The sequence below is a fragment of the Dipodomys merriami genome, unplaced genomic scaffold, assembly GCF_024711535.1.
Source record: "Dipodomys merriami isolate MVZ:Mamm:240054 unplaced genomic scaffold, mDipMer1.0.p SCAF_40, whole genome shotgun sequence".
In the NCBI taxonomy this organism is placed as follows: domain Eukaryota; kingdom Metazoa; phylum Chordata; class Mammalia; order Rodentia; family Heteromyidae; genus Dipodomys; species Dipodomys merriami.
In genome coordinates this window covers 8,293,147-8,321,044 of record NW_027205604.1, presented here as the reverse complement: position 1 = coordinate 8,321,044, position 27,898 = coordinate 8,293,147, and the positions used below count along the sequence as shown (strand labels likewise).

Genomic DNA, 27,898 nt, shown 5'->3' with positions numbered 1-27,898 from the left:
ATAGTTTCCTGGCCAGCCTGGCTTCGAATAATTATCCTCAGATCTCAGCCTCTTTAAAAGCTAGGATTATAGGCATGAGCCACCAGTGCCCAAATTAAAGAATTTTTTTTTAATTTTCAAGTCTTTTTTTTTTTAATTGTGAAAATACAGTACAGAGGGGTTACAATTACATGGGCAAGGTAATGAGTACATTTCTTATCAAGCATTGTTGCCTCCTCCTTGTTTCCCCTTCTCCCCATTCACATCTCTCTCCCTCCCCCCCCCCCCCCGCCAAAGCTGTAAAGTTCGTTTTTCGACATAACATCGTGTACAAATTAAAGAATTTTTAAAAACTGATGAAAGACAGAAACTCAGGAACAGAGAAAATCTATGTGGTAATTATAAACCATCAACTGGATAAGTTCAGATGCATTAGGGGATTATAAGTTAGTATATTCTGCACTCAATTTAAAATTCACGAAGTATCAGATTTTTTTTTGGGGGGGGGGCTCTGGTCGTGGGGCCTGAACTCTGGGCCTGGGCGCTGTCCCTCAGCTCTTCAGCTCAAGGCTAGCGCTCTACCACTTGAGCCACAGCGCCACTTCCGGCTTTTTTCTTTTTGCTTATGTGGTGCTGAGGAATCGAACCAAGGGCCTCATGCATGCAAGGCAAGCGTTCTACCACCTTCCCAGCCCCAGAACACCATTTTTAAAACAATATACTTTAGATGTGTCATTTCAATCTTCTTTAAAAAAAAAATAGAAGTAGAGGCAGGAGGATTGTGAGTACAGGCCAACCTGGACTATATAAACCAAGACTTTGTCTAAAAAGAAAAAAGAAAAGTCTCCATGTTTTATGGATAGCATATTATTCTAGGACTATATTTGGAAATATATAACTTACATAGTTAAATTCTACAGAACTTTTAAAATAAAATTGCAAGCTTCCTCTTAAGAGAAGAATGATCATTTTTAAAAAAAAATACTGTCTGGATAATACCAATTGAAACATCACAAATGTGCTTCCTACTTACAGGGAATGGCTCCAACCCCTCCTGAATGACAAAGCCTTCAATAACATGGGTCAAGATCTGTGGTTTCACGATAGCCTGTGGAGGCTTGTTTTCTATGCCGGGGAGGCTGCTTGGCATCGATGTACTATTAGCCCTGGTGGTGGCGGCTGGAAGTAAGAGTGGAGGTGGAGGTACAGAAACATGGGAGGGGTCCGATGGAGATTTAATTACTGATGCACTGACAGACGCCACGGTAGGTAATTCCACTTGCTCTGAAAGAAAGTTATTTTTGATCTTCAGCATTTTTACCAAGCAAATATGAAAGAGCACTGAAGAATAAACACAAAGCCAGGCATCAGGGACTCATGCTTATAATCCTATCTACTCAGGAGGCTGAGATTTAAGGATAGCCTGGGCAGGAAAATCCGTAAGACTCTTACCTCAAATTAATCATCAAAAAGCTGGAGAAGTGGTTTGAGCACTAGCTTGAGCACAAGACCTCTGGGACAGTGCCCATGCCCTAATTTCAAGCCCTATACATAAAACAGAATAAAACATGAATATTGGTGTTTCAAAAACTGTCCCTAAAGCTGGGTACCAGTATAGCTCATGCCTGTAATCCTAGCTATTCATGAGCCGGAGATCTCAGGATCATGGTTCAAAGCCAGCCAGGCCAGGAAAAGTCCCCATGACTCTTATCACCAATTAATCACAGAAAAAGCCGGGGGTAATGCTGTAGCTCAAGTGGTAGAGTGCTGGCCTTGAGCAAAAGGAGCTCAGAGACAGTGCTTAGTTTGAGTTCAGACCCCAGCATAAAAACAACAAAAATTGTTTCTAAGAACTTTGTACTTATCTCATTTAACCTGTACAATAACCTTAATAAAACTACTGTTGTTCCCATTTTATAGAAGAGCAATTTGATCAGTCATCATTGGGTACAGTAACTGCCCTGCCATAAACATGAAAATGTCTTAATTCTATCAAGAGTAATACAAAATTGGTTATTGTTTCTATGCTATACAGATATTAAATTTCCTATGGTTTCATATCTTTATTCCACATAGTAAGAACGGATAGGCAAATACTATGAAAATGGAAAAGGCTCACGAAATCTACAGAGTAAGCAGGAATTTTAATAATTTACACAGGTCATCATCTTAATCTCAAGAAGCTGAGCCTCCAATCCTCAAAAAACATGTACCTTTTGGCTTGATTTTGGTGCCAGCCCTGGGGCTTGATCTCAGAACTCAGGATCTGGGCGCTGTCCCTAAGATTTTGTGCTCTACCACTTTAAGCTACAGCTCCATTTCTTGGCTTTTTGGTAGTTAATTGGGGATTACTGGGGATAAGAATCTCATGGACTTTCCTGCCCAGGCTAGCTGTGAACTGTGATCCTCATATCTCAGTCTCTTGAGTATCTAGAATTACAGGTGTGAGCCATCAATGCCCAGCAAAAACATGTGCTTTTTATTTTTAACTCTCTTCAACAGTGTAGCACTGTATCAAGTGCAAGATGTTAGACTGAATCACAGTGATCCCTCCATCAAATTCTGAGGACTACAGTAAGAGAAATTTGATAGCCTACAATAAATGGAGACTTTACCTTCCCATTTAGTACCACAAACCCTTTGCTGCCTGTATTACACTAGAAAGAAACAGGTGGTAGCTAGGAATAGCTATGATCACAGATGTTAAAGAAAAACAAGGGCTGGGAAGGTGGCTCAGTGGTAGAGTGCTTGCCTTGCATGCATGAAGCCCTGGGTTCGATTCCCCAGCACCACATGAGCAAAAAAAAAAAAAAAAAAAAAAGCCAGAAGTGGTACTGTGGCTCAAGTGGTAGAGTGCTAGCCTTGAGCTGAAGAGCTGAGGGACAGTGCCCAGGCCCAGAGTTCAGGCCCCACGACTAGACCCAAGAAAAAAAAAGAAAAGAAAAACAAAAACAAAAAGATGTGTGCAAAGACAGTAACAATAATTACTAGATATTCATATACCAAGTACCATGTCCAATGTCATACATGTTGTAAGTCATTTGATTTAATACTAGTCTATGGGTAAACATTATAATTATCTCCATTTAGATAGATTCTATTACTTGTTGTAATGGCACATAGCAAATCAGCAGTGGGCTGATTTTGTGCCACCCAAGTGGTTTGGTTCTAGAAAACATGCTCTTAACTGCTGTCAACTCCACTCTATCCTAAGTATGAAAAGGAATGATAGTACCTAGCACAGATGCTCAAAACCTTGTTAGGTAGAAGAGGAATAATAAGAATCCTTAAACAACAGAAGTTCAGCAAATAGAACAGTTTCATTTTCTGCACAAGACCTAGGAACTATTCCTACCTCTTTGCATCGATAATTTTAGTCTTGAGGACTTTCTGGGTAGAAGCATAGCTTAAAAACAGTAAAACACTCGCTTGAAGCACTGAATTCAAATCCCAGTTCCACAAAAAAAAATAAAATAGAATTACAGATTTATTCAAACTGAATCTTGGATGGAAATAAGTCTATTTTTCAAGTTAGTTTATTTCACAATTTGGGTTAAGAATTATTCTAAACATCAGCCTGTACTTATACTTCTGTGTGCTACAGACCAGTGATATGTTTGAAGTAAATTATAGAAAGATCAAAATGTCTACTTGCAAGTAACTTGGCAAGATCTCAAATTAGATTCTTAAAAAAAAAAAAGATAGGAACTGGGAAGGTAGCTCAGTGGTAGAGCACTTGCCTTGCATGCATGAGGCCCTGGGTTTGATTCCTCAGCACCATATAAGCAGAAAAAGCCAGAAGTGGTGCTGTGGCTCAAGTGGTAGAGCGCTAGCCTTGAGTTGAAGAGCTGAGGGACAGTGCGCAGGCCCAGAGTTCAGGCGCCACAACCAACCAAAAAAAAAGTAAAGGTATTTAATGTGTTCCAAAAGTGTATTTGGTGTCAATAAATTAGTAATACTTATATTGTAATTACAGTCACATTGTAAATGCATTATTCAATAAAGCATCGATTTTGGCTTTTAAATCAAAATTTCAGAAATCTACAGCAACATAAATCCACTTTGAGTGTGAAGAAACTCAAATCAATCTTTTTTTTTCTTTTGGTCGGTCATGGGGCTTGAACTCACAGCCTGGGCACTGTCCCTGAGCTTTTTTTCTCAAAGCTAATGCTCTACCACTTTGAGCCACAGCACCACTTCTGGTTTCCTAGTAGTTAACTGGAGGGAGATAAGGGTCTCATGTGAACTCCAAAAAGAGGAAATGAAACATTTTTTAGTTGCCATAGTTGCCTGTTTCATTTTCCTTTCCTTTTGTCTTGTTAGTTTGCATTTGGGAAGGTAAAAGAGGGCACATAAAAGGGGGAACAAGAGCCGGGCGCTGGTGGCTCACGCCTGTAATCCTAGCTACTCAGGAGGCTGAGATCTGAGGATCGAGGTTCAAAGCCAGCCCGGGCAGGAGAGACCATGAGACTCCTATCTCCAATAAAACCACCAGAAAACCGGAAGTGGCGCTGTAGCTCAAGTGGTAGAGCGCTCGCCTTCAGCTGAAGAGATAAGGGACAAACGCCCAGGCCCAGAGTTCAAGCCCCACGACCGACAAAAAAAAAAAAAAAAAGGGGGGGGTGGAACAAGGCCAGACTCTACCTAGAAAATAAACTGGATATCTTGTGGGTTGGAACAGGAAAGAAAAACCAGGAGAGGCAGAAGGCAGACCCGGTTCAAAAAAAATTGTATTCATTCCTTATGACCTGTTTCATATAACTGTAACCCTCTGTGCATCAACTCAACAATAATACTAAAAAAAAAGTCTATGGCTCATGGCCTTTCCTGCCTGGGCTGATTTGAACTGCAATCCTCATATCTCAATCTCCTGAGTAGCTTAGGATTACAGGCATGAACAACCAGCACAGGCTTTAAATCAATCTTTTAAGATGGCAGTTGAATAAACAAAGGCAATAGTTTAATATAACAGTCTAATATAAACTAACAGTCTTAGTTTATATAACTTTGTTGACTAAACATTTCCTATTTCAGAAATGTATGCATTATCCTGCCCATGTAATTGTAGCCCCCCTGTACAGTATGTTCTCAAATAAAATAAAATACAATTAAAAAAAAAAAAAAAACATTTCCTATTTCCAAGAAGGAGAAAAGAAGGTTGATTTTCCTCTTCTATGCTTTCCAGAGTCACATTAGTAAGGAAATCAGGGAGATGGTTGGGAATGTGGCTTAGTGGTAGAATGCTTGCCTAGCATGCATGCACTCCTGGGTTCCATTCCTCAGTACCATATAAACAGAAAAGGCAGGAAATGGCACTGTGGCTCAAGTGGAGTGTGTTAGCCATGAGCAAAAGAAGCTGAGGGACAGTGCCAGGCCCTGAATTCAAGCCCCAGGACTAGCAAAAGAAGAAGAAGAAGGAAGAAGAAAGAAGAAGAAGAAGAAAGAAGAAAGAAGAAAGAAGAGGAAGAAGAAGAGGAAGAAGAAGAGGAAGAAGAAGAGGAAGAAGAAGAGGAAGAAGAAGAGGAAAAAGAAGAGGAAAAAGAAGAGGAAAAAGAAGAGGAAGAAGAAGAGGAAGAAGAAGAAGAAGGAGGAGGAGGGGGAGGGGGAGGGGGAGGGGGAGGGGGGAGAGGAGGGGGAGGAGGGGGAGGAGGGGGAGGAGGGGGAGGAGGAGGAGGAGGGGGGGAGGAGGGGGAGGAGGGGGAGGGGGAGGAGGAGGAGGAGGAGGAGGAGGGGGAGGAGGAGGGGGAGGAGGGGGAGGAGGGGGAGGAGGAGGAGGAAGAAGAAGAAGAAGAAGAGGAAGAGGAAGAGGAAGAAGAAGAGGAAGAAGAAGAGGAAGATGAAGAGGAAGATGAAGAGGAAGAGGAAGAAGAAGAGGAAGAAGAAGAGGAAGAAGAAGAAGAAGAAGAAGAAGAAGAAGAAGAAGAAGAAGAAGAAGAAGAAGAAGAAGAGGAAGAAAGAAGAGGAAGAAGAGGAAGAAGAAGAAGAAAGAAGAGGAAGAAGAAGAAGAAGAAAGAAGAGGAAGAAGAAGAAAGGAGGAAAGGAGGAGAGGAGGAGGAGGAAGAAGAGGAAGAAGGAAGAGGAGGAGAGGAAGAGGAGGAAGAGGAAAGAAAGAAGGAAAGAAAGAAAGAAGGAAGGAAGGAAAGAGAAAGAAAGAAAGAAAGAAAGAAAGAAAGAAAGAAAGAAAGAAAGAAAGAAAGAAAGAAAGAAAGAAAGAAAGAAAGAAAGAAAGAAAGGGGGAGGAGAAAGGATGATGACTAAACAGAGCAAGAGCTGCTTTGCTGTAAGACAGGGTCAGTTCCTCCATAGTTATAGTGGGTTTTTTTGGCTGAAAATGTTCATGAAGGCCATGAGATATTCAACAGAACAGAATAGTTACACAAAGGCTATACCAATATTGGTATTACTTAGATCACAGATCAGCACACTTTTTAGTAAAGAGCATGTGTCCTCTGAAACTATTCAATGTTATGAATATTAACTAGCACAAAAAGAGCTTTAAGAATTAAATCTGGGGGCTGGGAAGGTGGCTCAGTGCCTTGTATGCATGAGGTCCTGGGTTTGATTCCCTAGGACCATATAATCAGAAAAGGCTGGAAGTGGTGCTGTGGCTCAAGTGATGGAGCACTAGCTTTGAGCTGAAGAGCTGAGGGATAGCACCCAGGCCCAGAGTTAAGGCCCCACAACCAGGAAAAAAAGAAAAAGAAATCTGTAAAAATAGGCTGTTTCACAACAATTTTGAGAAATAAGATATGACTTGAAATGTTTTTAATTTTTGGAAAGCATAATTCAAATCTTTAGGTAGAATCTTCGTTTACTCTAATTTTTAAGATAGAAGCACCTCAACACATAAACCTCAATACGTATATGAAAAAGAATAGCAGAAGTGGCATGATTTTTCATTCAAGTGGTGGGTACCCAGTTTATAAACTACTCACCTTTCCTGCTATTAAACAATTTTCTGGGCTGGGAATGTGGCTTACTGCTCAAGTGTTTGCCTAGCATGCATGAAGCCCTGGGTTCAATTCCTCAGTACTGCATAAACAGAAAAGGCCAGAAGTGGTACTGTGGCTCAAGTGGTAAAGTACTAGCCTTGAGCAAAAGAAGCTTGGGGACAGTGCCCAGGCCCTGAATTGCGCCAGCCCTAGGACTAGCCAAAAAAAAAAAAAAAAAAGGAATAATTTTCCAAAAAGGCAAATAATTACTATTTGCTCTTTAGTAAAATTATTCTTCATAAAAATTTATATTGTTTTTTGCTGCACTTTGAAGTAACACATTAGTTTAATATCATCTCTAATGGAACAATATCTCCTATTATTAACATTATTAATTTCAACAATATTTTGGTTCTTCCTTACCCAACAAAGGATGTTCAGAGGTCAAATCCTCAGCTCTTCCCACAGTGATAGCCGCTGGAGACAAAGTGGGTGGTGGGGGGGTTCTGTCCATGCGGACACATTCATCCGACCCTTCAGGCATTTCTTCCTCACACATGTCTTCAACCTGGTAAACCTGAAATGACAAACCATATTGCCTTAAAACATCTGCAAAAGCACACAGAAAGAAGTACTCTTAACTTAAAAAAAAAAATCAAATTCTAATGTATTAAATTTAAAAACAGGAAGTGGCACTGTGGCTCATGTGGTAGAGTACTCGCCTTGAGCTGAAGAGCTGAGGAATAGCACCCAAGCCCAGAGATTCAAGCCCATGACCGACCAAAAAAAAAAAAATTTTAAACCAAGGCAAAATGAGTATTCTGACACATTGACAGAAAAACCTTAAAGCCATTCAACTCTTTCATAATAATTGATATTTCAATGAGAACAAGCTGCATCACTTTTTAAGTAAGACTTACTAAGGATGGTGACTTTTTAATTTTGGGGGGAATTATTTTTAAAAGAATATATTTAACAATTATTTTTAAAAGATTTTTAAAAAAGATTTTACTTTACACAAATAACTACTTCAAGAATCACACTATTGTTTGTATTCATTTCCAATAGAAGAGTTTCTGTGAAAATTAGTATCCATTTTCATAAACTAAAACAGATACTAATAATGTTCACAGGCACATTAAGTAAATTTGCAGAGTAATGTATAAAAGAAAATATACTGTCAGAAGAAATAAATCCTAAGCTCTTCTTTATTCTTATTATGTGAATTCAAGATTAAATTATGGAAACTAATATCTGAAAAGAAGATGTGCAATTATGGTTTTCCTTTCTGTTCAAATAAGTCAAATAAATATCTTTCTCTAAAACAACACACACATACATATACTTCCAAAGCCATTTAGATGAATTTTTTAGCCAATATTCCATACCAATGGAGGAAGCTTTAAAGCCTTTACCTTTTCGTTCCATTATAAAGATTATAATTAAGAAAGCTCTCTGAGAAGGAGTTATGTAACTAGAAGTAACATTTCATTAAATTTAAGGCTTAATTTTCAAAGAACATTTGTAGAAATGGTGTCTTTTTTTTTTTTTTTTTTTTTTTGGTGGTCATTGGGCTTGAACTCTGAGCCTGGATGCTGTCCCTGAGCTGAACTTCAGCTCAAGGCTAGCACTCTACCTCATGAGCCACAACACTAATTCCGGTCTTCTGGTGGTTTATTGGAGATAAAACTCTCGCAGACTTTCCTTGCCTGGGCTGGCTTTCAACTGTGATCCTCAGATCTCAGCCTCCTGAGTAGCTAGGATTATAGGTGTGAGCCACCGGCGCCCGGCTACCCCCTTTCTTTTACATACAAATCTTTTACTTAAGTATAGAAAGATTCTTTATGTTATTTAATTAACATTCCAACAAATCTTAACCATGAAAAAACATTCATAAAATAACTTTTAAATAACATCTAATATTGTATTTTAACTAAACTACTGAAAAGGGTTGATGCTACAAATATATAAAAATTATACAGGTAAGTAATAAAAACTTCTGAATCCAGCACAAACCATGTATAAAAAAGACAGTGTGAGGTTTTAGTTATAAAGGAAGAAATTAACAAGCAATGAATTTTTTTTTAGAAATCTTTCCAAATTTCTAAGAATAAAACATCTTTTTCTTTAAAAGATTACTGTTATCTTTATACCAAATATAATATCCTAAACTATGATCCAAATCAACTAAACAGGCAACATATTTAAAGATACCTGCTTACAACCCTTCAATTATAACATTGTTTCACCACAGAGACTTCTCTGCTAGAGTGTGGATCTCAGAATTGAAAGCAGTTATTTGTTACTACACAGTTCAACAATGGTGACTACTAGTATCTACTCATGGCAACAGTAATTTTTTAAATGGTGATAATGATCTCTACAAGAAAAATCATCCACAAAAATATTTGGCAGTTGACAAACATCAATAGACCACTGTTAGTATAGAGAAGCATCTATTCAGTGATTCATTTGCCTGAGTTGTAGAGGAATTGATCCAGAATAAACAAGTATGATTTTATTAACTAGCTCAATTTATCTATATAGCATTTCCTATTTTAGATAATTATCTTTTACTACAAGGAAGATGGAAATCTCTTTAATCTTGTCATATATTATTCAAGTATCTGCCATAGTATCTTTTAAGGAATCAAGCCATGATCAAGCATGGAATTTATTTTTAAAAATAAAGTGTTTTTAAAAGATGGAAAGAGGGGCTGGGAAGGTGGCTCAGTGGTAGAGCGCTTGCCTTGCATGCCTGAGGCCCTGGGTTCGATTCCTCAGCACCACATAAGCAAAAAGAAAAAAGCCGGAAGTGGCGCTGTGGCTCAAGTGGTAGAGCGCTAGCCTTGAGCTGAAGAGCTGAGGGACAGCGCCCAGGCCCAGAGTTCAGGCTCCACAACCGGACCCAAAAAAAAAAAAAAAAAAAAAGATGGAAAGAACCATAACACAAATAGCATTTTTTTTAAATAACCCATTAAGGGATACTGTGAAATGCTTTTCATATTTCATAGTTAAGGCTAACTTCTTCTCATGTAAAGGCAAAACATATCGATCACAGACATCTGGCATGATTGGCACAAAGAAATCTAGATGCAACAACTAAAATACTGAAGAAAGTGAAGAGATGGAAAGTTTGTTCACAACATCATTATGAAACTGTACATCATAAATTCTGTTTAGCTCAGAACTATAACTACTCTAAAAATAACAAAGACTGCCAAACTTACCTCAATAAAGTCCATTATGCCCATGTGTCCCTTTCCTAAATAAACTGAGGAACATTTGTTTATTAGTTCTAAATTATCTACCCTCAACATAACTTATTTATTTAAATGTCAATAAAATTCTAATTCTTTTATAAATGTAACTTTAAAATATATACTGATTTTACTTTTATCTTTCAAAATTTCACATCTTTTAAGCAATATCTCTCTACCTTTAGTATTTGAAATAACCATGAAACTATCATTTGTGATTTTTTTTAAAGCAGTCAAAGATAATAAAAGAAAAACATAGCAATTAAATAACCAGACCAGTTACTCAAGGAAAAGAAAGAAGCAAAGACAACAGGAAATCTACAGCAAGCATACAATTAAATAAGTTAGAACAGAAAAAGGTATTAATAACTTAAGAAAAAGGCTTCCAAAAATGAGACACAACTTTTTTTTTTTTTAAGGAGAATTTTTTAAAATAGGGCAGAAACCAACAAAATAGAACCATACTATTTTGGGCTTTAATTTTAAAGTGTTTGATATTTCTACCCAAATATATTTGTTTCCCTTCACATTAAAAAAAAGTTAGAAAAGGAATATAGAAAAGATTTCTCACTTGTTGGAATCAAATCACGAAACTAGGGAGAAAATTGAATTTAAATTAAATTTGATTTCTTTGCAAATGCCATACGCTTCTAAAAGTGTAGTTTTATTTTTGTCTTATTTCTGCAATACCAGGGATTGAACCTAGGTCTATGTATGCTAAGAAGAAGTTGCCACTGAGTTATAGTGTTTATGCTACAATACCCACAGTAAGCTCTTCACAATCCTTTAAAAGAAAACACAGAGTTAAGGTACTTAAAGGACAAACGTTTCTAGAACTGCTGTTTTTTATCAAGTTCTAGTTCTAAAAAGGGAAGGGGAAATGGGATTCAAAATCATTTTTGGGTTTTTTGGTGTTTTTTAATGAGACAATGTCTTTTACTATAATAGCCCAGCCTTGCCATCTTCCTGTTTCAGCCTCCCAAGTGCAGGGATTATAGATGTGCACCACCAGGTCCAGCTAAAATTCAATCTCTTTATGCCAAGTAAGATTAATCAGAATGATGAGAATAAAATATCTATAAATGTGCATCCTGAGATCCAAAGTATTCCAAAAGCATTGAAATTCCTTTAGCTAAAGGTTATAAGTTTTTAAGTGATAAAATTTCTTCAGTGAGGTTTGATATAAAATCTCCTTTTAGGAAGGTTCCTCTCAGAAACTATGATTTTGGGATTTTTTTTGTTTTTGTTTGTTTCGTTTTTTTTTTTTTTTTTTTTTCCCCTACTGCCCTTAGAAACTATGCTTTTGGTCATTCTGATAAAACATTTTCAGATCTTATTTCAATTTTATTTGAAATTAGGTTATAAATCTTAAGTTCATTTAGATAACGTTTTAAAATATTTTACAAGGTTATTTTCCTTTCTAGATAACATATCATTTTTAGAAGTTTATTCTGATGATTTTCATTCATACTTCCCAATGTTTAACTATTTCCATTATTAATATTAAAGTCATTACTGAAAATGTGAGCTTTTAAAGTGATATTTATATATATATATATAACAGAAACATTAAGTATATATTTTTCTTAGTATAAGCTATTTTAAAATCAGTTAATATTTTTTGCAAAGTTGGACTTTCCTAGAACAGATTTTTTTTTCACAAGATTTTAATTATAAAATGTGATTTTATCAAAAAAGTACAGTTTATAAGAATATCTCCTCCACCTTGAGGCCCAGGACTTCAGAATGCACACCACCAAAAGCTTAGCTAGATAAACCATACGTTTAAGAACACACAAGCCAACAGAAGGGATCTATGAAGGATAATCACCTTAAGAGAAAAAACTTTGTGCAGATGACACTGGTTCAAATGCATTCCCTTGGGGAAAAAAAATCAACTCTGTAAAGATAGCAGATGGATTTGTTTAAATAGTAATAAAATTAACGAGGGACTTTAACCATCACAAATTATCAAGCATGCAACCATTCTACAACCAATAATGGCAATTTTTTTTTTGCCCATATAGCATGTTTGTCAGAATGACATATAAAAAACCCAAACTTTTTAAATTCACAGGCATTTAGTTAGCAACATAATACAATATGGGAGAGAACAGTTTTTACTTTCAGTTCATCAAGAAAGTCAAAGAGCTTCCAAGGGCTTACCACTGGCGGATCAACAGGTGCTGGTGGTTGTACTTGTAGATTTACTGCAACAGTCTGGGGAGGAGGAAGGGTCTGAAATGGCAACTGGACCAAAGCCTCTGCAGCCGGAAGTTCCTCTTCTGACACCAAAGCATTCTGCACCAAAACCTGGCCCTGGGACAGAATTTCAGGCTGCACTTGTAAAGACTGCATAGACTGCAAGGGCAGTGGTGGAATCTGAGCTGGAGGAGATGTTGACATCTGTGGTGGGGTTGCAATTGGAATTGGAGAGGACTGAAGGGCTGAATATTGTTGGTGTGATGTCGGAGACACAATCTGCTGACCGGGGGACACCAGGGCAGACTGCTGAACTGGGCCAATGTGTACAACAGGGGAAGCTGGAAGTGGAAGATGGGATGGAAGATTCAGCTGTGCTGTTGGCTGCACTTGATTAGCAGTGGACTGCTGCAAATTTGGCCCTGGCTGAAGAGCTGATGACACAAGAGGGTGTGGCTGCATAAGTGCTTGTGGATGGATAATTATAGTTGGAGATTGACTTGGTGAATGAGGTGGTGGAGGAGACACCACTACAGACTGCTGGGCTGACTGTGACTGATTGGGAGATACAGTTAAAGGAGGGGGGTGGCTCTGAATTGGTGAACAATGTTGTGACTGAGTATTACTGGAAGCTGGAGGAAGGCCATGGTTTTGGAGTGGTATACAGTGCTGGGATGGGGGCGGATCTTGAGTTGGATTCTGAAGAGTGATTGGCTGAATTTGCTGTTGTTGCTGTTGCAATATCAGCTGATGATGGGAAACCTTGGGAGGTGGTGAATGAAGAGGAATCTGTTGATGTTTTATTAGAGAATGAGGCTGAATTGGAGAATAAGAAGCTGTGAGAAAGAAAAAAATGACAATTAGTATTGATTTCAAAAAATATACAAAGTTCTAAAAATACATACAAAGTTCTAAATAAATGTAAAGAAAAGTTTTCACATCAGGTCATAATCACTAGAATTCTATTTTTTTTTTTTTTTTTGGTCGGTCATGGGGTTTGAACTCTGGGTCTGGGTGCTGTCCTTTAGCTCTTCAGCTCAAGGCGAGCGCTCTACTGCTTAAGCCACAGCACCACTTCCAGTTTTCTAGTGATTTATTGGAGATAAGAGTCTCATGGACTTTCCTGCCCAGGCTGGCTTGGAACCTCGATTCTCAGATCTCAGCCTTCTGAGTAGCTAGGATTACAGGCTTGAACCACCAGTGCCCGGCTGTGAGCCACCGGTGCCCGGCTCAGAATTCTATTACAATTCTTAGATATAAGTGATTTGAAATTTGGTAACAAAAAACCTGGATAAAATCTGTTACAAAAGGATCCAAAAGAAAACTGCCTATAAAAATCTATTCATAGGGCCGGGCGCTGGTGGCTCACGCCTGTAATCCTAGCTACTCAGGAGGCTGAGATCTGAGGATCGAGGTTCAAAGCCAGCCCGGGCAGGAGAGACCGTGAGACTCCTATCTCCAATAAACCACCAGAAAACCGGAAGTGGCGCTGTAGCTCAAGTGGTAGAGTGCTCGCCTTGAGCTGAAGAGCTGAGGGACAGCGCCCAGGCCCAGAGTTCAAGCCCCACGACCGACAAAAAAAAAAAAAAAAAAAAATCTATTCATAGGGCTGGGAAGGTGGCTCAGTGGTAGAGCACTTGCCTTGCATACTCGAGGCCCTGGGTTCGATTCCTGAGCACCACATAAGAAAAAAGCCAGAAGTGGAGCTGTGGCTCAAGTGGTAGAGTGCTAGCCTTAAGCTGAAGAGCTGAGGGACAGCGCCCAGGCCCAGAGTTCAGGCCCCACGACCGGACCCCCCCCCCCCAAAAAAAATCTATTCATAAATCTAAACTTTACATAACTTGTTAATAAATTTTTTAGGTTACCAGAACAGTCTGTAAATAAAAGGGAAGAATCCTTACAGAACCAGTATGTATATCTAAAAGTGACTTCAAAATCATAGTTATTAATAAAAATCTCATCCTTCCTATGACAAAACACACTTCTAACTAAAAGTCAAGGCAATTAGCTGAAGATTCCCAAATGAATTTCTAAATGAGTTGGATGAAGTCTTATTATATGATTAGAAAAGAACTGAAACTTAATGACCATTCCAAATCTAAGAGATTAGTTTTACTTGCAGAAAATGAGGCAATCAGAAGCCATACTATCTAAATAAAAGATCCTGTTTACCTCTCTCTCTCACACAAATTCTAAGTGATATTAGATCTTTTTCACAGGAGCTACTCACAACAGGGATAAATACAAAAAATTATCATAATCAAGTTGTGAGTAGTTAGCAGTAGATCACGCCTGTAATACTAGCCAGTAGAAAGGCCGAAACTGGATTATGATTTGAGTTCATGAGACTGAGACTATCTCATCCAACTACAAATCTGTCATCCCAGCTATATGGGAAGCAGACATGCAAGACCTATCTGAAAAATAATGAAAACAAAATGGGTTGGGAATGGGCTCAAGTGATAGACTGCCCACACGCAACTATAAAGCTCCAAGCTCAAACCCTACTACCAAGTTATCCCAAAACAAAAATCTGCTGTGAGTAGCTCCCCTATCACTAGTCCTCCTCTACAGACTGGCTCTCATGTTTAGACACAGGGAGATGCTAGTGAAATATAAAACTGAAATCTGGGTTCACCAGATGATAAAATAACTACTTATACTATAAGTAAAAAATTATATTTTAAAAGCTGGGAACTGGTAGTTCATGTGTGTAATTATTGCTACTCAGGAGGCTTGAGAGCCAGAGGATCACGGTTCAAAGCCAGACTGAGCAAAACAGCATGGCTAGTAGCATGGTTCAAGCAGAGCAAGCAAGCAGAGCACATGTGAAACTCTGAGATCAAACTCTGATACTGCCAAAAAAAAGAACAATTACACAACAATAACAACAACAAAAAAGATTTAAAGACAGGACAGATTTTTTTGTTGTTAAAACTAAGAATGTTAAGATAGAAGCTATGTAAATCCTTGAATTTACTTTTACATTCAAACCACATTTGCAACAGAAATCTTGTTTTTAAAAACCCTCCATTTTTAAAATTTTTGTGTTAGGTTACTATTTTACATTTAGGCATACTTTAAAGAAATTAATAGCTAAAAAATATTTACTTCAATAGACACCTAATTGATTTTTTTAATGGAACTCAGAGATACTGTACAGTATCTGAGTGCATATTTAGCATGCACAAACAAAGTCTAGGGTTGAATTCCCAGCACTGCGAAAATAAGAAGGAAATTTGATCTGAAATTTTATCTTAAAAAATAATTTTCAGGGGCTGGGAAGGTGGCTCAGTGGTAGAGCGCTTGCCTTGCATGCTCAAGGCCCTGGATTCGATTCCTCAGCACCACATAAGCAAAAAGAAAAAAGCCGGAAGTGGCGCTGTGGCTCAAGTGGTAGAGCGCTAGCCTTGAGCTGAATTGCTGAGGGACAGCGCCCAGGCCCAGAGTTCAGGCCCCACGACTGGACCCCCCCCCAAAAAAAAATAATAATTTTCAGACTAACACTTCAAAGTCAGCCCTTTTTTATAAATGTGATTATGTGCAGACTATTCTATATAGTATTCAAAAAAGAATTAACAAAACCTTAAATTTCCAAAGTGCCTGTCTTCCAAGGGGCTCAAGGGTACATCATTCAATCATACTTATAAAGAAGATAGGAATATTACCAATTGTTGAAGTTATAATTTAAATTTACCATATTGTTTTGGTTGACATCTAACTAAAGTAATTTTTGTGTTCTAGTGAGAAAGTAAACTTTTTAACAATCTACAGCTGGTAATCCAACAGATTAATAGTCCATCCTTTCATCATTTTTCTTGAGGCTAAAGTCAAAGTAAGTTTTCTCTATTTTTATAATAGCCCACAAGTCCACATGATAAACACATACCTTACAGAATATTTATGAAGATATTTGAAGACCTCTGTACAAGAAAAGTCCTAGAGCTATAGAGAATTGTGTCCATTCGTTAATTTCTGATTTTAATTCTTTATTATTTCCTTATATTTGATGAATTAATGAGTGGCAACATTTCTCATGTTATTTACATATGATTTCATTCAATGGTTACAATAACCCCATGAAGTAGAAATATTACATTAATCTAATGCAATGTATTACTGAGTAATTATCTGACTTCTTTGAATTCATGTGATTATAAGGGACAATCCTGAAACTAAAAGAATTCATAACACTGAGTGTGGCACAGGGCTGGGTTATGAACTGTTGCTGCACCCCTCCCCCCCCCCCCATTCTGATGTTAAGGCCTTTACCTTCAATGTCACTGTGTTAACAGATGTAAATTCTAGGGAATTAATTTAGGATAAACGTGGTAATAAAGAGTAAGGGGATCTAAGAAGAGGATATTACCATTATCAACTTATACTCCCCAAACATTGGAGCACCCAAATATGTTAAGCAAACACTCTCAAACTTACACAATAAAATAGATCCGAATACGATAATACTAGGAGACTTTAATATCCTACTGTCACCAAGGACTGGCAAAGAAGCTACCAAATTAAGTGAGGCCATATTTCAAGGGAAACTAACTGACATATACTGAGTTTTTCACCCTAAAATACACAGTACACGTTCTTCTCAGCAGCTCATGGAACTTTCTCCAAAATAATACCATAGTTCATACAAGGAACTTAGGCAAATACAAGGGGGTTGACATAATCCCCTGTATCCTATCCGACCACAGTAAAATTAAGCTAGTTCTCAATAACAAATCATACCGTAGAAATTACTCAAATACATGGAAAATTGAACAGCACGCTTCTAAGCAAAACCTGGGTAACAGAAGAAATTAAAAAGTTCCTACAATTCAATGAAAATGAATACACATCAAAAAGAAACCTGTGGGACACAGCAAAAGCAGTCCTGAGGGGCAAAATTACCACCCTCAGTGCCCACATCAAAAAAGTAGAGACAGGGAGATGGGAAGGGACAGGAAGGGGAAACAAAGGAGGAGGCAACAATGCTTGATAAGAAATGTACTCATTATCTTGCCCATGTAATTGTAACTCCTCTGTACGGTATTTTCACAATAAAAAAAAAAAAAGAGAGACAGACCAAGTAAATAATTTCATGTTGCAATTAAAACTGCTAGAAAAACATGAAAAAAAGAACCTAAAGTTACTAGACAGAGCCAGATAACCAAACTAAGAGCTGAAATTAATGATAGAGAAGAGGAAAATTATAAATAAAATTAATAAAAAGCTAGTATTTTGAAAAAATAAATAAAATTGATGGTCCTTTGGCAAGATTAATTGAGAAGAGAGGAAACCCAAATTAACAAGATTAGGGATGTCATGAGAAAAATCACAAACACCGAAGACATCCAAACAATTATAAAGAACTATTTTCAAAAGCTATATGCCCTAAAGAAAGAAAACCTAGCAGAAATGGATTCATTTTTAGAGAAATACAAGTTGCCCAAACTGAGCAAAGAAGAAACAAATCAAATAATCCAATATCTTACAATGAGATACAGGAAGCAATCAGAAGTCTTCCAACAAGGAAAAGCCCAGGACCAGGTGGATTCACAACGGAATTCTGTAAGACCTTTAAAGAAGAACTAATGCCCACATTCCTCAAGCTCTTCAGAGAAATAGAAAAGGAGGGAGCTATCCCAAACTCATTCTACGATGCCAATATCACACTCATCCCAAACCAGGCAAAGACCCAACAAAAAAAGAACTACAGACCAATCTCCTTGATGAACACAGATGCAAAGATCCTTAACAAAATTCTAGTTAACAGAATCCAGAAACACATTAAAAAATACACACACACACACACACACACACACACACACACACACACACGTATGTGTAGGCTTCATCCTAGAGACCTGGGGATGGTTTAACATATGTAAATCAATAAATGTAATCCAACACATCAACAGATCCAAGTGTAAAGAACCACGTGATTATCTCCATTGATGCAGAAAAGGCTTTTGATAAGACACAACATTTATTCATGTTAAAAGGCAGAAGCCAAAATTAAAATAAATAAATAAATTAAATTAAATAAAAGGCAGAAGCCCGGCACCGGTGGCTCACGCCTGTAATCCTAGCTACTCAGGCTGCTGAGATTTGAGGATCAAGGTTCAAAGCCAGCCCAGGCAGGAAAGTCCTGAAACTCTTATCTCCAATAAAAACCCACTAGAAAACCAGAAGTGGCGCATTGGCTTAAGCGGTAGAGCACTTGCCTTGAGCTGAAGAGCACAGGGACAATGCCCTAGCCCAGAGTTCAAGCCCCATGACCGACCCAAAAAAAAAAAAAAAAGGGCTGGAGAAAATAGGAACAGAAGGAACATTCCTTAAAACAATAAAAGCCATATATGGCAGACCAATAACCAATATTATACTTAATGGGGAAAAACTACAACCAATTCTCCTAAAATCAGGAACAAAGCAAGAATGTCCACTTTCTCCATTCCTTTTCAATATAGTCATGGAATCCTTAGCCAGAGCAATAAGGCAAGAAAAAGACATTAAAGTGATCCACATAGGGAAAGAAGTTTAACTATCCCTTTTTGCAGATGACATGATACTATACCTCCATGATCCCAAAAACTCCACCTCCAAACTCAGAACTTATAAACCACTTCAGCAAAGTAGCAGGATACAAAATCACAAAAATCAGCTGCCTTCCTGTACACAAACAATGTACAAGCAGAAAGGGAAATAAAATATTTAGGAATTAACCTAACCAAAGATGTAAAAGAACTATTTAATGAAAACTATAAAAACTATAGGAAAAAAAAAAGGGCTGGGATGTAGCTCAGTGGCAAAGCGCTTGTCTAGCAAGTGCAACGTCCTGGCTTCGATCCCCAGTACCAAAAAAGAAAAGACAAAAAAAAATACAGTTTAAAAAAAAACTATAAAAAAAGAAATTACAGAGGACACCAGGAAATGGAAAGACCTTCCATGCTTTTGGGACTTAATATAGTGAAAATGGCCATACTGCCAAAATTAATATACAAATTCAATGCAATTCCTATTAAAATTCCAATGACGTATAAAATTTCATATGGAACAACAAAAGACCTAAAATAGCCAAAACACCTCTAGGCAAAAAAGACAACATGGGAGGGATCTCGACACCAGACTTCAAATTCTACTATAGACCCATAATAACAAAGACAGCATGGTACTGGCACAAAAACAGACCCAAAGACCAATGGAATAGAAGATCCAGAAATAAAACCACATGCCTACAGTCAGCTGATATTTGACAAAGGAGCCAAAGACACACAGTGGAAGAAGCACAGCCTCTTCAACTACTGGTGCTGGGAAAACTGGGCAGCCACATGCAGAAGACTAAAAGTGGACCCCAGCCTGTCACCATGCACCAACATCAACTCAAAATGGATTAAAGACCTTAACATCAAACCTGAATCTCTGAAACTACTGTAGGACAGAGTAGGAGAGACACTTGAACTTATAGGCACAGGCAGGAACTTCCTGAACATAGTTCCAGAGTCACAATAAATTGGAGAGAGACCAGACAAATGGGACTAGCTTAAAATAAAAAGTTTCTGCATAGCTAAAGACATAGCAACCAAGCTAGAAAGACAACCAACTAACTAGGAAAAAATATTTACCAGCAATACATCAGACAAGGGGTTAATATCCAATATATACAGGGAATTCAAGAAACTAATCTCTCCCAAACCTAACAAACCATTACTAAATGAGCAAAGGAACTAAAGAGAGACTTCTCAGAAGAAGAGATAAAAATGGCAAAGAAACACATGAGGAAATGTTCCCCCTACCTGGTTGTACAGGAAATGCAAATAAAGACAACCCTGACATACCACCTTACCCCAGTCAGAATGGCCCACGTCCTAAAATCAGCCAACGACAAACGCTGGAGGGGATGCAGAAAAAGAGGAATCCTATTACACTGCTAGTGGGAATGTACACTTATACAACCACTTTGGAAAGCAGTCTGGAGGATCCTCAGAAAGCTAAATATTGACCTCCCCTATGACCCAGCCAATACCACTCCTAGGCATCTATCCTGCACAACAGGAACCAATATACAAGGACACATGCACCTCCATGTTCATTGCAGCACTGTTCACAATAGCTAGGATATGGAAACAACCCAGATGCCCACCACAGATGAGTGGATCCAAAAATTGTGGTATCTATACATAATGGAATATTATGCAGCCATTAGAAAGGACAAAATAATGGCACTTACAGGGAAATGGATGGTACTAGAAGAAATCATGTTGAGTGAGGTATGCCAAGAGCAAAGAGACAAACATCACATAGTCTCCCTGGTAAGTGGATGTTAAATCCAAAACATAAGATTATACGACAAAGTTAATAAGACTTGAGAATCAAAAGACCTTCACTCATCTGGTCAAATCACTACTAAATAACCCCATGCTGCTGATCATACATATGGTATATGTCTGTACACTGGAGAGAAACTAGGATGAGGACACAGAACTAGAGGGAATAGGAAAAAACATACAACAATGGGATCCATCAGCTGGACTGGACTTTGATCAAAACGAACCAAGCAACTCAATGGCAGCGATGAGAGGGAGGAAATGAGTGGGAAAGAGGGACACTATGCAAAAGGAAAGGAATGTGCACATTACCCGATGTGGAAGAAATAACTGTATTGTCAAAGCTCATAGAACTCATAAACTTTATAGACCACAATAGACAATTTGCCCCATGAAAGTTAGAATGTGTCTATGAATTTAACTAAGCATCACTGTCCCACAATACTGTAAAATTTGCAAAATTATGTAATCACTTAATCACAATAATGAAGTTGCAAAAAACAAAAAGTGAGAGGGCACTGACGTGATGGGGAGTAGTGTACCAGTAAGAAGAGCCCTCAGAGAGATCCCCTCCATCATTCTCTGTATTCTGAGGAAGGCCATGTGTGAACACAGCGAGAAAGCCTCTACAGGCCAAGAAGAGGGGCCTCACCTGAAACTGGCATTGCCAGGCCTGTCTTGGGCTTCCTAGCTTCCTAAACTATGGTAACTTGTTTACGGCAGTGATAGCAAACCACACAATATTTTCACTACACAAAATATAGGTATATATTTTTTCCAACTACAATACTGCATAAAAGCCCTAAAAATTGCTTTACAAACTTCAGTCTAATGCAATTCATGATTTCCAGACATTCGGTTAAACTTTACCTTACTTTTATATACTAAAAATAGAAAGGCACAATGCCTATGTTCATCTGTTCATATAAAATACTATTTACCAAAATGAACTCCAGGAAATGAAAAAAATGCTGTTTTTGATTTTCTTTCCTTTTTTTTTTTGTGCTGGTCCTGGGGCTTGAACTCAGGGCCTGGGTGCTATCCCTGAGCTTGTACTCAAAGCTAGAGGTCTACCATTTAAACCATAGCATCACTTCCAGCTTTTTCTGAGTAGTATACTGGAAATAAGAGTCTCACAGACTTTCCTGTCTGGGATGGCTCCAAACAGCAATCCTGAGATCTCAGCCTTCTGAGTAGCTTAGGATTATAGGCGTAGGCCACAAGCACTGGACCTTTTCTTCCCTTTTTGCTCTGCTTGTTTATTTTTTATGTTTTTATCACTGTAAGGGGAGGCACAGAAATGGAGGGACAAAGGGTGAACAAATGCAGCAATTATACTCACTGGATACTATGTTGAAATGAACTATACAACAACTTGTGGGATGAGAGAGGAAAAACTGGGAAAGAGCAAGGGAAGGGGTGACCCTGTTCAAAAAGAAATGTACTCTACCTGATTTACGTAACTGTAACCCCTCTGTACATCACCTTTATAATAATAATTTAAATTTTTTAAAAATAAAGAAAAAAATGAAAATAAAAATAGAATTACCAACTAACAAGCTGAAACTCCACTTCAAGGAAAAAATGGTAAAGAAAATTCAACTATTTTAGCACTCTAAAATACATGTAAAGAAACAATAATACCAATTATAATAATAATTATTAGACAACACTACCTAAAAACATAACATTATATAACCTATAGACACAGTTCTAATTGATGAAAAAGACATTACCAATTCTAAAATCTCTCAAAATAATCTTAGTTTCAGATCTACTTCCCATCAATAAGAAGACAGGAACCAAGAGTGAAACATAGCTGTGGCTTTGTCATAAAACATGTATTATTTTGAAGAACTACAGCATGAGGTTTAAACAAACTCAGAAATGTGGTACTTACGGGGCACTGGTGGCTCATGCCTGTAATCCTAACTACTCAGGAGGCTGAAATTTGAGGATCATGGTTCAAAGCCAGCCAGGGCAGGAAAGTCCGTGAGACTCTTATCTCCAATGAACCACCAGAAAACTGGAAATGGCCCTGTGGCTCCAGTGGTAGAGTGCTAGCCGTGAGCACAAAGAGGCTCAAGGACAGTGCCCAGGCCCAGAGTTCAAGTCACACAACTGACCAAAGAAAGAAAAAAGGAGAGAAAAAATGTGGTGCCCTGCAAAAGATCATGTAGTTTGGCTATTACCTGATTTTTTTCCCCCAGTCATAGGGCTTGAAATATGAAAAGAAGTTAAATGAACGGGGGTGGGGGGGAGGGAAGAGGGAGGATTGGGATGGGGGCCGGGGGAAGGATGGGAGGAGGGGATGGGAAGGGGAAACAAAGGAGGAGGCTACAATGCTTGATAAGAAATGTACTCATTATCTTGCCCATGTAATTGTAATCCCTCTGTACAGTATTTTCACAATAAAAAAATAAAAAGAAAAAAAAGAAAAGAAAACTGGAAGAAAAAAAGAAGTTAAATGAAGGAACAAACACATTTTAGTCACATAAAACAAGTCTAAAAAGTAAAGCAGAATATGAAAGAATAGAAAGAAGATCCTTACCTGAAGTTGTTGCAAATTATGTTTGGCAGTATTGGGATTTGAACGCAGGGCCTGTGCTTGCTAGGCAAACACTCTTACCACTGAGCTAGGCTCTCCAGTGAGGAAGATTTTTTTTTTTTTTTTTGGGGGGTTGGTTGTGGGATCTGAACTCTGGGTCTGGGCATTGTCCCTCAGCTCTTCAGCTCAAGGCTAGCACTCTACCACTTAAGCCATGGCACCACTTCTGGCCTTTTCTGCTTATGTGGTTTTTCGCTACTGAAATCCGATTGTTTATTCAGCCATACTGAGGATTGAACTCAAGGCTTTGCACCTACTAGGCAGATGTTTTACCAACACTTGAACCATGCCTCCAGCTCTCAAAATTTTTTAATGTATACAGTAAGATGCTTTTCTTTAATTAATGGAATGCACATTTTTAAATGTTTTCAAATGTCATTCTTTAATGAAATACACATTTTTAAATGGTTTTCAAATGTCATTCTTTTCATTTTGCTCTATCTGCTAAGAAAATGAATGATGCAACTATTTTCAACAAAAATTTTATCCTACCTGGTGCTATTAACTGGTGAATACTTGATGTCCGGGTGACAGCTGTGCTTCTTGACTCCAGACTTGGACTTTCTCCTTTCTTGTTACTTTCTGGAGAAGGATCTCGTTGGCTGATTTTAGAACTGGTCACTGTTGTTTTGTTATGACAAATTGTCAATGACTGAGTTTGACTAGTGCTTTTCGGTGGACCATTTTGTGAGCTAGACAGTACACCCAACTTCTGGCTACGTAATGTTAAATTTTGAACCTAAGAACCACATAACAGAAAATAAAGATGAATACACAATGTTGTAATAAATAGTGATCATTACAATTATAAGAACATGACAACACAAGAATATTATACTTTTCACACAGAATCAAGTACTTCAAACAACAGATTAATGTTGAAGGAATGGAAAATTATTCTAAGTCATCTTATCTTAAATATAATTAAGTGGCTTTTTATTTTATTAGAAATGTAGGGGGTAGGGATAGGATAGTGGTAAAGGAAGAAGAAAAGGAAAAGAGAAGGGAGAGGAAGGAAAGATGAATCATTTAGACTAAATGAAAGCAGAATGAATAAATGAATGTATGTAGAGAAAAAGAGAGGAACGAGGAACAAAGAGACAAAGACAGAAGGAAAAAGGAGAGGAAAAGATAGATGAAAGGAGGAAAGGATAGATACTACAGATAATGATAATGTGAAGAAAGTATGCTACAATATTCTGCATTAAATGCAACCAGCTCTAACTACAGAGATGAGAACACTAACCTTGCTGATTATTTTTTTTTTTTTGGTTGGCTGTGAGGCTTGAACTCAGGGCCTGGGCACTGTCCCTGAGCTCTCTGTGCTCAAGGCTAGCGCTTTACCACTTGAGCCAGAGCAGCACCATTTCTGTTTTTGAGTGGTTCATTGGAGATAAGTCTCATGGGGACTTTTCTGCTAGAACTGACTTCCAACCATTACCCTCAAATCTCAGCCTCTGGTGCCTGGCCCTTGCTGTATTTTTAAAAATCATTTTCATAAAATTTTCAAAAATTCTGTTGTTACACAACACTTACAGCCATTGAGAACTTTCATGAAAACAAAAGATTACTGAAAAGCCCTGAAATGAGTCTGTTTCTTGGCCCTGTCTATAACTGGGACTATTCTAAATAATCTTCAAGTAGAAAGTTACAAGGATTATCCCAAACTCTCAACCAAGATTTATAACATTTCCAAACATTAAGGAAAAAAAAATCCCTCACTAAAAGCCACCTCTCATTTCTCACCCATCTGGAATTAAGACACCAAATACATTTTGTGCTAACCCTGACCCTGGGAGGTAAAGTCAAGTAAATGAGATTCTAAAGTAACAAAGCAAATGATATACTGGCTGCTTTATAAAAGTTCTTCAGTTTCATTTATGTTCTGTCTCTACATTATCAGCTAATGCTCAAAGCCTATACTGTCCCTATCCACTGTTAAAAACAGTGCTCAGTCAAAAGAAGGTACTAAATAAGTGTTCTTACCAGGTAACTTGAAGTATTAACCAGTGGTTTTTTGTTTTTTGGGTTTTTTTGGTCCATAGTGGGACTTGAACTCTGGGCTTGGGCGCTGTCCCTGCGCATTTCAGCTCAAGGCAAGTGCTCTACTGCTTAAGCCACAGCGCCACTTCTGGTTTTCTAGTGTTTTATTGGAGATAAGAGTCTCACGGACTTTCCTGCCTGGGCTGGCTTTGAATCGTGAGCCTCAGATCTCAGCCTCCTGAGTAGCTAGGATTACAGGCGTGAGCCACCTCGCCCAGCTTATTAACCAGTTCCATTGTAAGCTACTGGTATGTTCTGAATATGAAACATCAAGCTAAAACACTTGTGCACTGAAGGCTTGATACTTGTGTTTTGTTGTTGTTTTTGTTGGTTGTGGGGCCTGAACTCTGGGCCTGGGCGCTGCCTCTCAGCTCTTCAGCTCAAGGCCAGCGCTCTACCACTTAAGCCAGCTTATTTCTGCTTATGTGGTGCTAAGGAATCAAACCGAGCGCCTCATGCATTCAAGGCAAGCAGTCTACCATTGAGCCACCATCCCAGCCCCAAGGCCTGATACTTGGTGGGGTAAGAGAAATGATTAGATCATGAATACTCTGTCTTCAATGGCTTCATTGCATTGATAGATCCAAAGTATGAATAGACTGTTGGGATGTGGTGGGACTTCTGTGGAAAGTGAAGCACAGTTGGAATAAAGGAATCATGGGGGCATGTTTTTGAGGGGTATTCTGGAACTCTACTCCTTTCCTCTGATACTCTGCCTCCTCCTGCCATGATACTCTGCCTCCTCCTGCCATGAAGAGAGATATTCTGTTCCACCACATGCTCTTTACCCTGATATACTGCCTCACCCCAATCCAGAATTGACATCTAGCTTACCATGAGACCTAAAACTATGAGGCAAAAGAAACTGTTCCTCCTCTTAAAACTGTTCACTCTACTATTTGTCACAGTGACTAAGAAAGAACTAATTAATAACAGCAAATAGGTACTAGAGAAGAGAGGTCATTCCTGTACCTAAATCTGTTGTTTGTTTTGGGCTTTTTTTTGGGGGGGGGAGCCAGTCGTGGGCCTTAACCTCTAGGTCTGGGGTCTGTCCCTCAGCTTTTGTGCTCAGGGCTAGCACTCTACCACTTGGGCCACAGTTCCACCTCCAATTTTTTTGTGGTTAACTTTTCTGCCCAGGCTAGCTTTAAATGGTGATCCTTATATCTTAACCTCTTAAGTAGCTAGGATTACAGCCACCAGCACCCAGCCTATCTGTGGTTTTCAAGCCTTTGTAAGATGTACATCAGGAAATTGAAAATTTAGGTATACAGGTTAGATAAGCCTAGAATGCTGTAAGCAGAGCTTAATGGGTGATTGTGGTAGGAGCTTAGAAAACAAGAATGTTGATATGAGTGTGAGCAAATGTCATGTACTCATAAAATTTCAGATAGAAAAAAAAATAAAAAGGATTCTATTAGGTATTATTGTGGCAAAGAACATGTCTACATTTTGTCTGTGTCTGAGACTTTGTGAGAGACTGACTTTAAACATGATAGAATAATTAATCTGGCAGAGGAAATCTCATAGGCAGCTCAGCATCATGCTAGGAAATGGATATTCCCAGCAGGTTTTAATAAGTTACAGAGAGACTTGGGAGCAAATAGTAGAGTGGAAATAGGTATAAAACTTGTAGCCTGGCCAGAAATGGATTGTGTTTAAAGTTGTGGACAAGGAAGATGTGGCTTTTAAGAGGTTAGTACAATCAATAAGATGTCAAGGATTTTGCACTGGGAAAATAAAATGTATTAGAATATTTATTTTTCATGGAAATGGAGGTGTGACTCAAGTAGTAGAGTGACAGCCTTCAGCAAAAATATTTATTTTTCACATTACCACTCATAGTCCTCCATAATCTATGTCCAAATCACACTGAGAACCACTTTTTACTCCTTCCACCAATAATTTCTGCCACAATGTTCTATTCATCATTCTTCAGGGATTAGGCTCTTCCAGTCCTAATACCATTCTTCCTTAAAGCTATCTCTTAACACCAGGCACTAATGGCTCACACCTATAATCCTAGCTACTCAGGAGGCTGAGATAAGAGGATTGCAGTTCAAAGCCAGCCTGGGCAGGAAAGTCTGTGCGTCTGATCTCCAATTAGCCACTAGAAAACCAGAAGTGAGCTGTACCTCAAAGTGGTAGAGTGCTAACAATGAGCACAAAAGCTGAGGGACAGAGCCCAGACTAAATTCGAGCCCCAGGACCAACAACAACAAAAAAGCTATCTCCTGATGTCCAATCCATTATCCCATCCATTTTCCTGAAGAAACATTGGGTCTCAGCTATCATTAATCTGATTTTTTTAAACTATGGATTATTTTGTTTTTTCATATAAATGAGATGATACAGAGGAAGTGCACTTTAGCTCATTTTTGTTCTCAGTTCATCAGTAGTTCATTCCTTTTTATTTCTAAGTAGTATTCCACTGTGAATTACTGTAATTAGTTTATCCATTAGCATATAAAGGACAATTGATTGTTCCCATGTTAGGGCTATTCAGAACTGAGCTGCTATAAACATGTTTAATGTATCTTTATACGGATATGTGCT

The 27,898-nt window shown here is 38.2% G+C and overlaps 2 protein-coding genes across 8 annotated transcripts in view; one reads left to right on the top strand and one right to left on the bottom strand.

Moving 5' to 3' along the window:
- Prkci (protein kinase C iota) overlaps nucleotides 1-27,898 on the top strand; it is a 179,779-nt gene that overhangs the window by 47,789 nt on the left and 104,092 nt on the right. The window lies entirely within an intron of this gene.
- Nucleotides 1-27,898, bottom strand: part of Phc3 (polyhomeotic homolog 3) — an 82,532-nt gene that overhangs the window by 28,999 nt on the left and 25,635 nt on the right. For 4 of the 7 annotated variants that reach the window (XM_069991905.1, XM_069991909.1, XM_069991906.1 and 1 more), the window contains exons 7-11: nucleotides 23,792-24,038; nucleotides 12,338-13,209; nucleotides 12,003-12,050; nucleotides 7,335-7,488; nucleotides 1,013-1,263 (exon numbers count right to left, since the gene is read on the bottom strand). In XM_069991905.1, the coding sequence (XP_069848006.1) occupies nucleotides 1,013-1,263; nucleotides 7,335-7,488; nucleotides 12,003-12,050; nucleotides 12,338-13,209; nucleotides 23,792-24,038 (1,572 nt within the window). The remainder of the gene's footprint in view (nucleotides 1-1,012; nucleotides 1,264-7,334; nucleotides 7,489-12,002; nucleotides 12,051-12,337; nucleotides 13,210-23,791; nucleotides 24,039-27,898) is intronic. The other 3 variants (XM_069991908.1, XM_069991907.1, XM_069991910.1) reach the window with 1 other exon arrangement.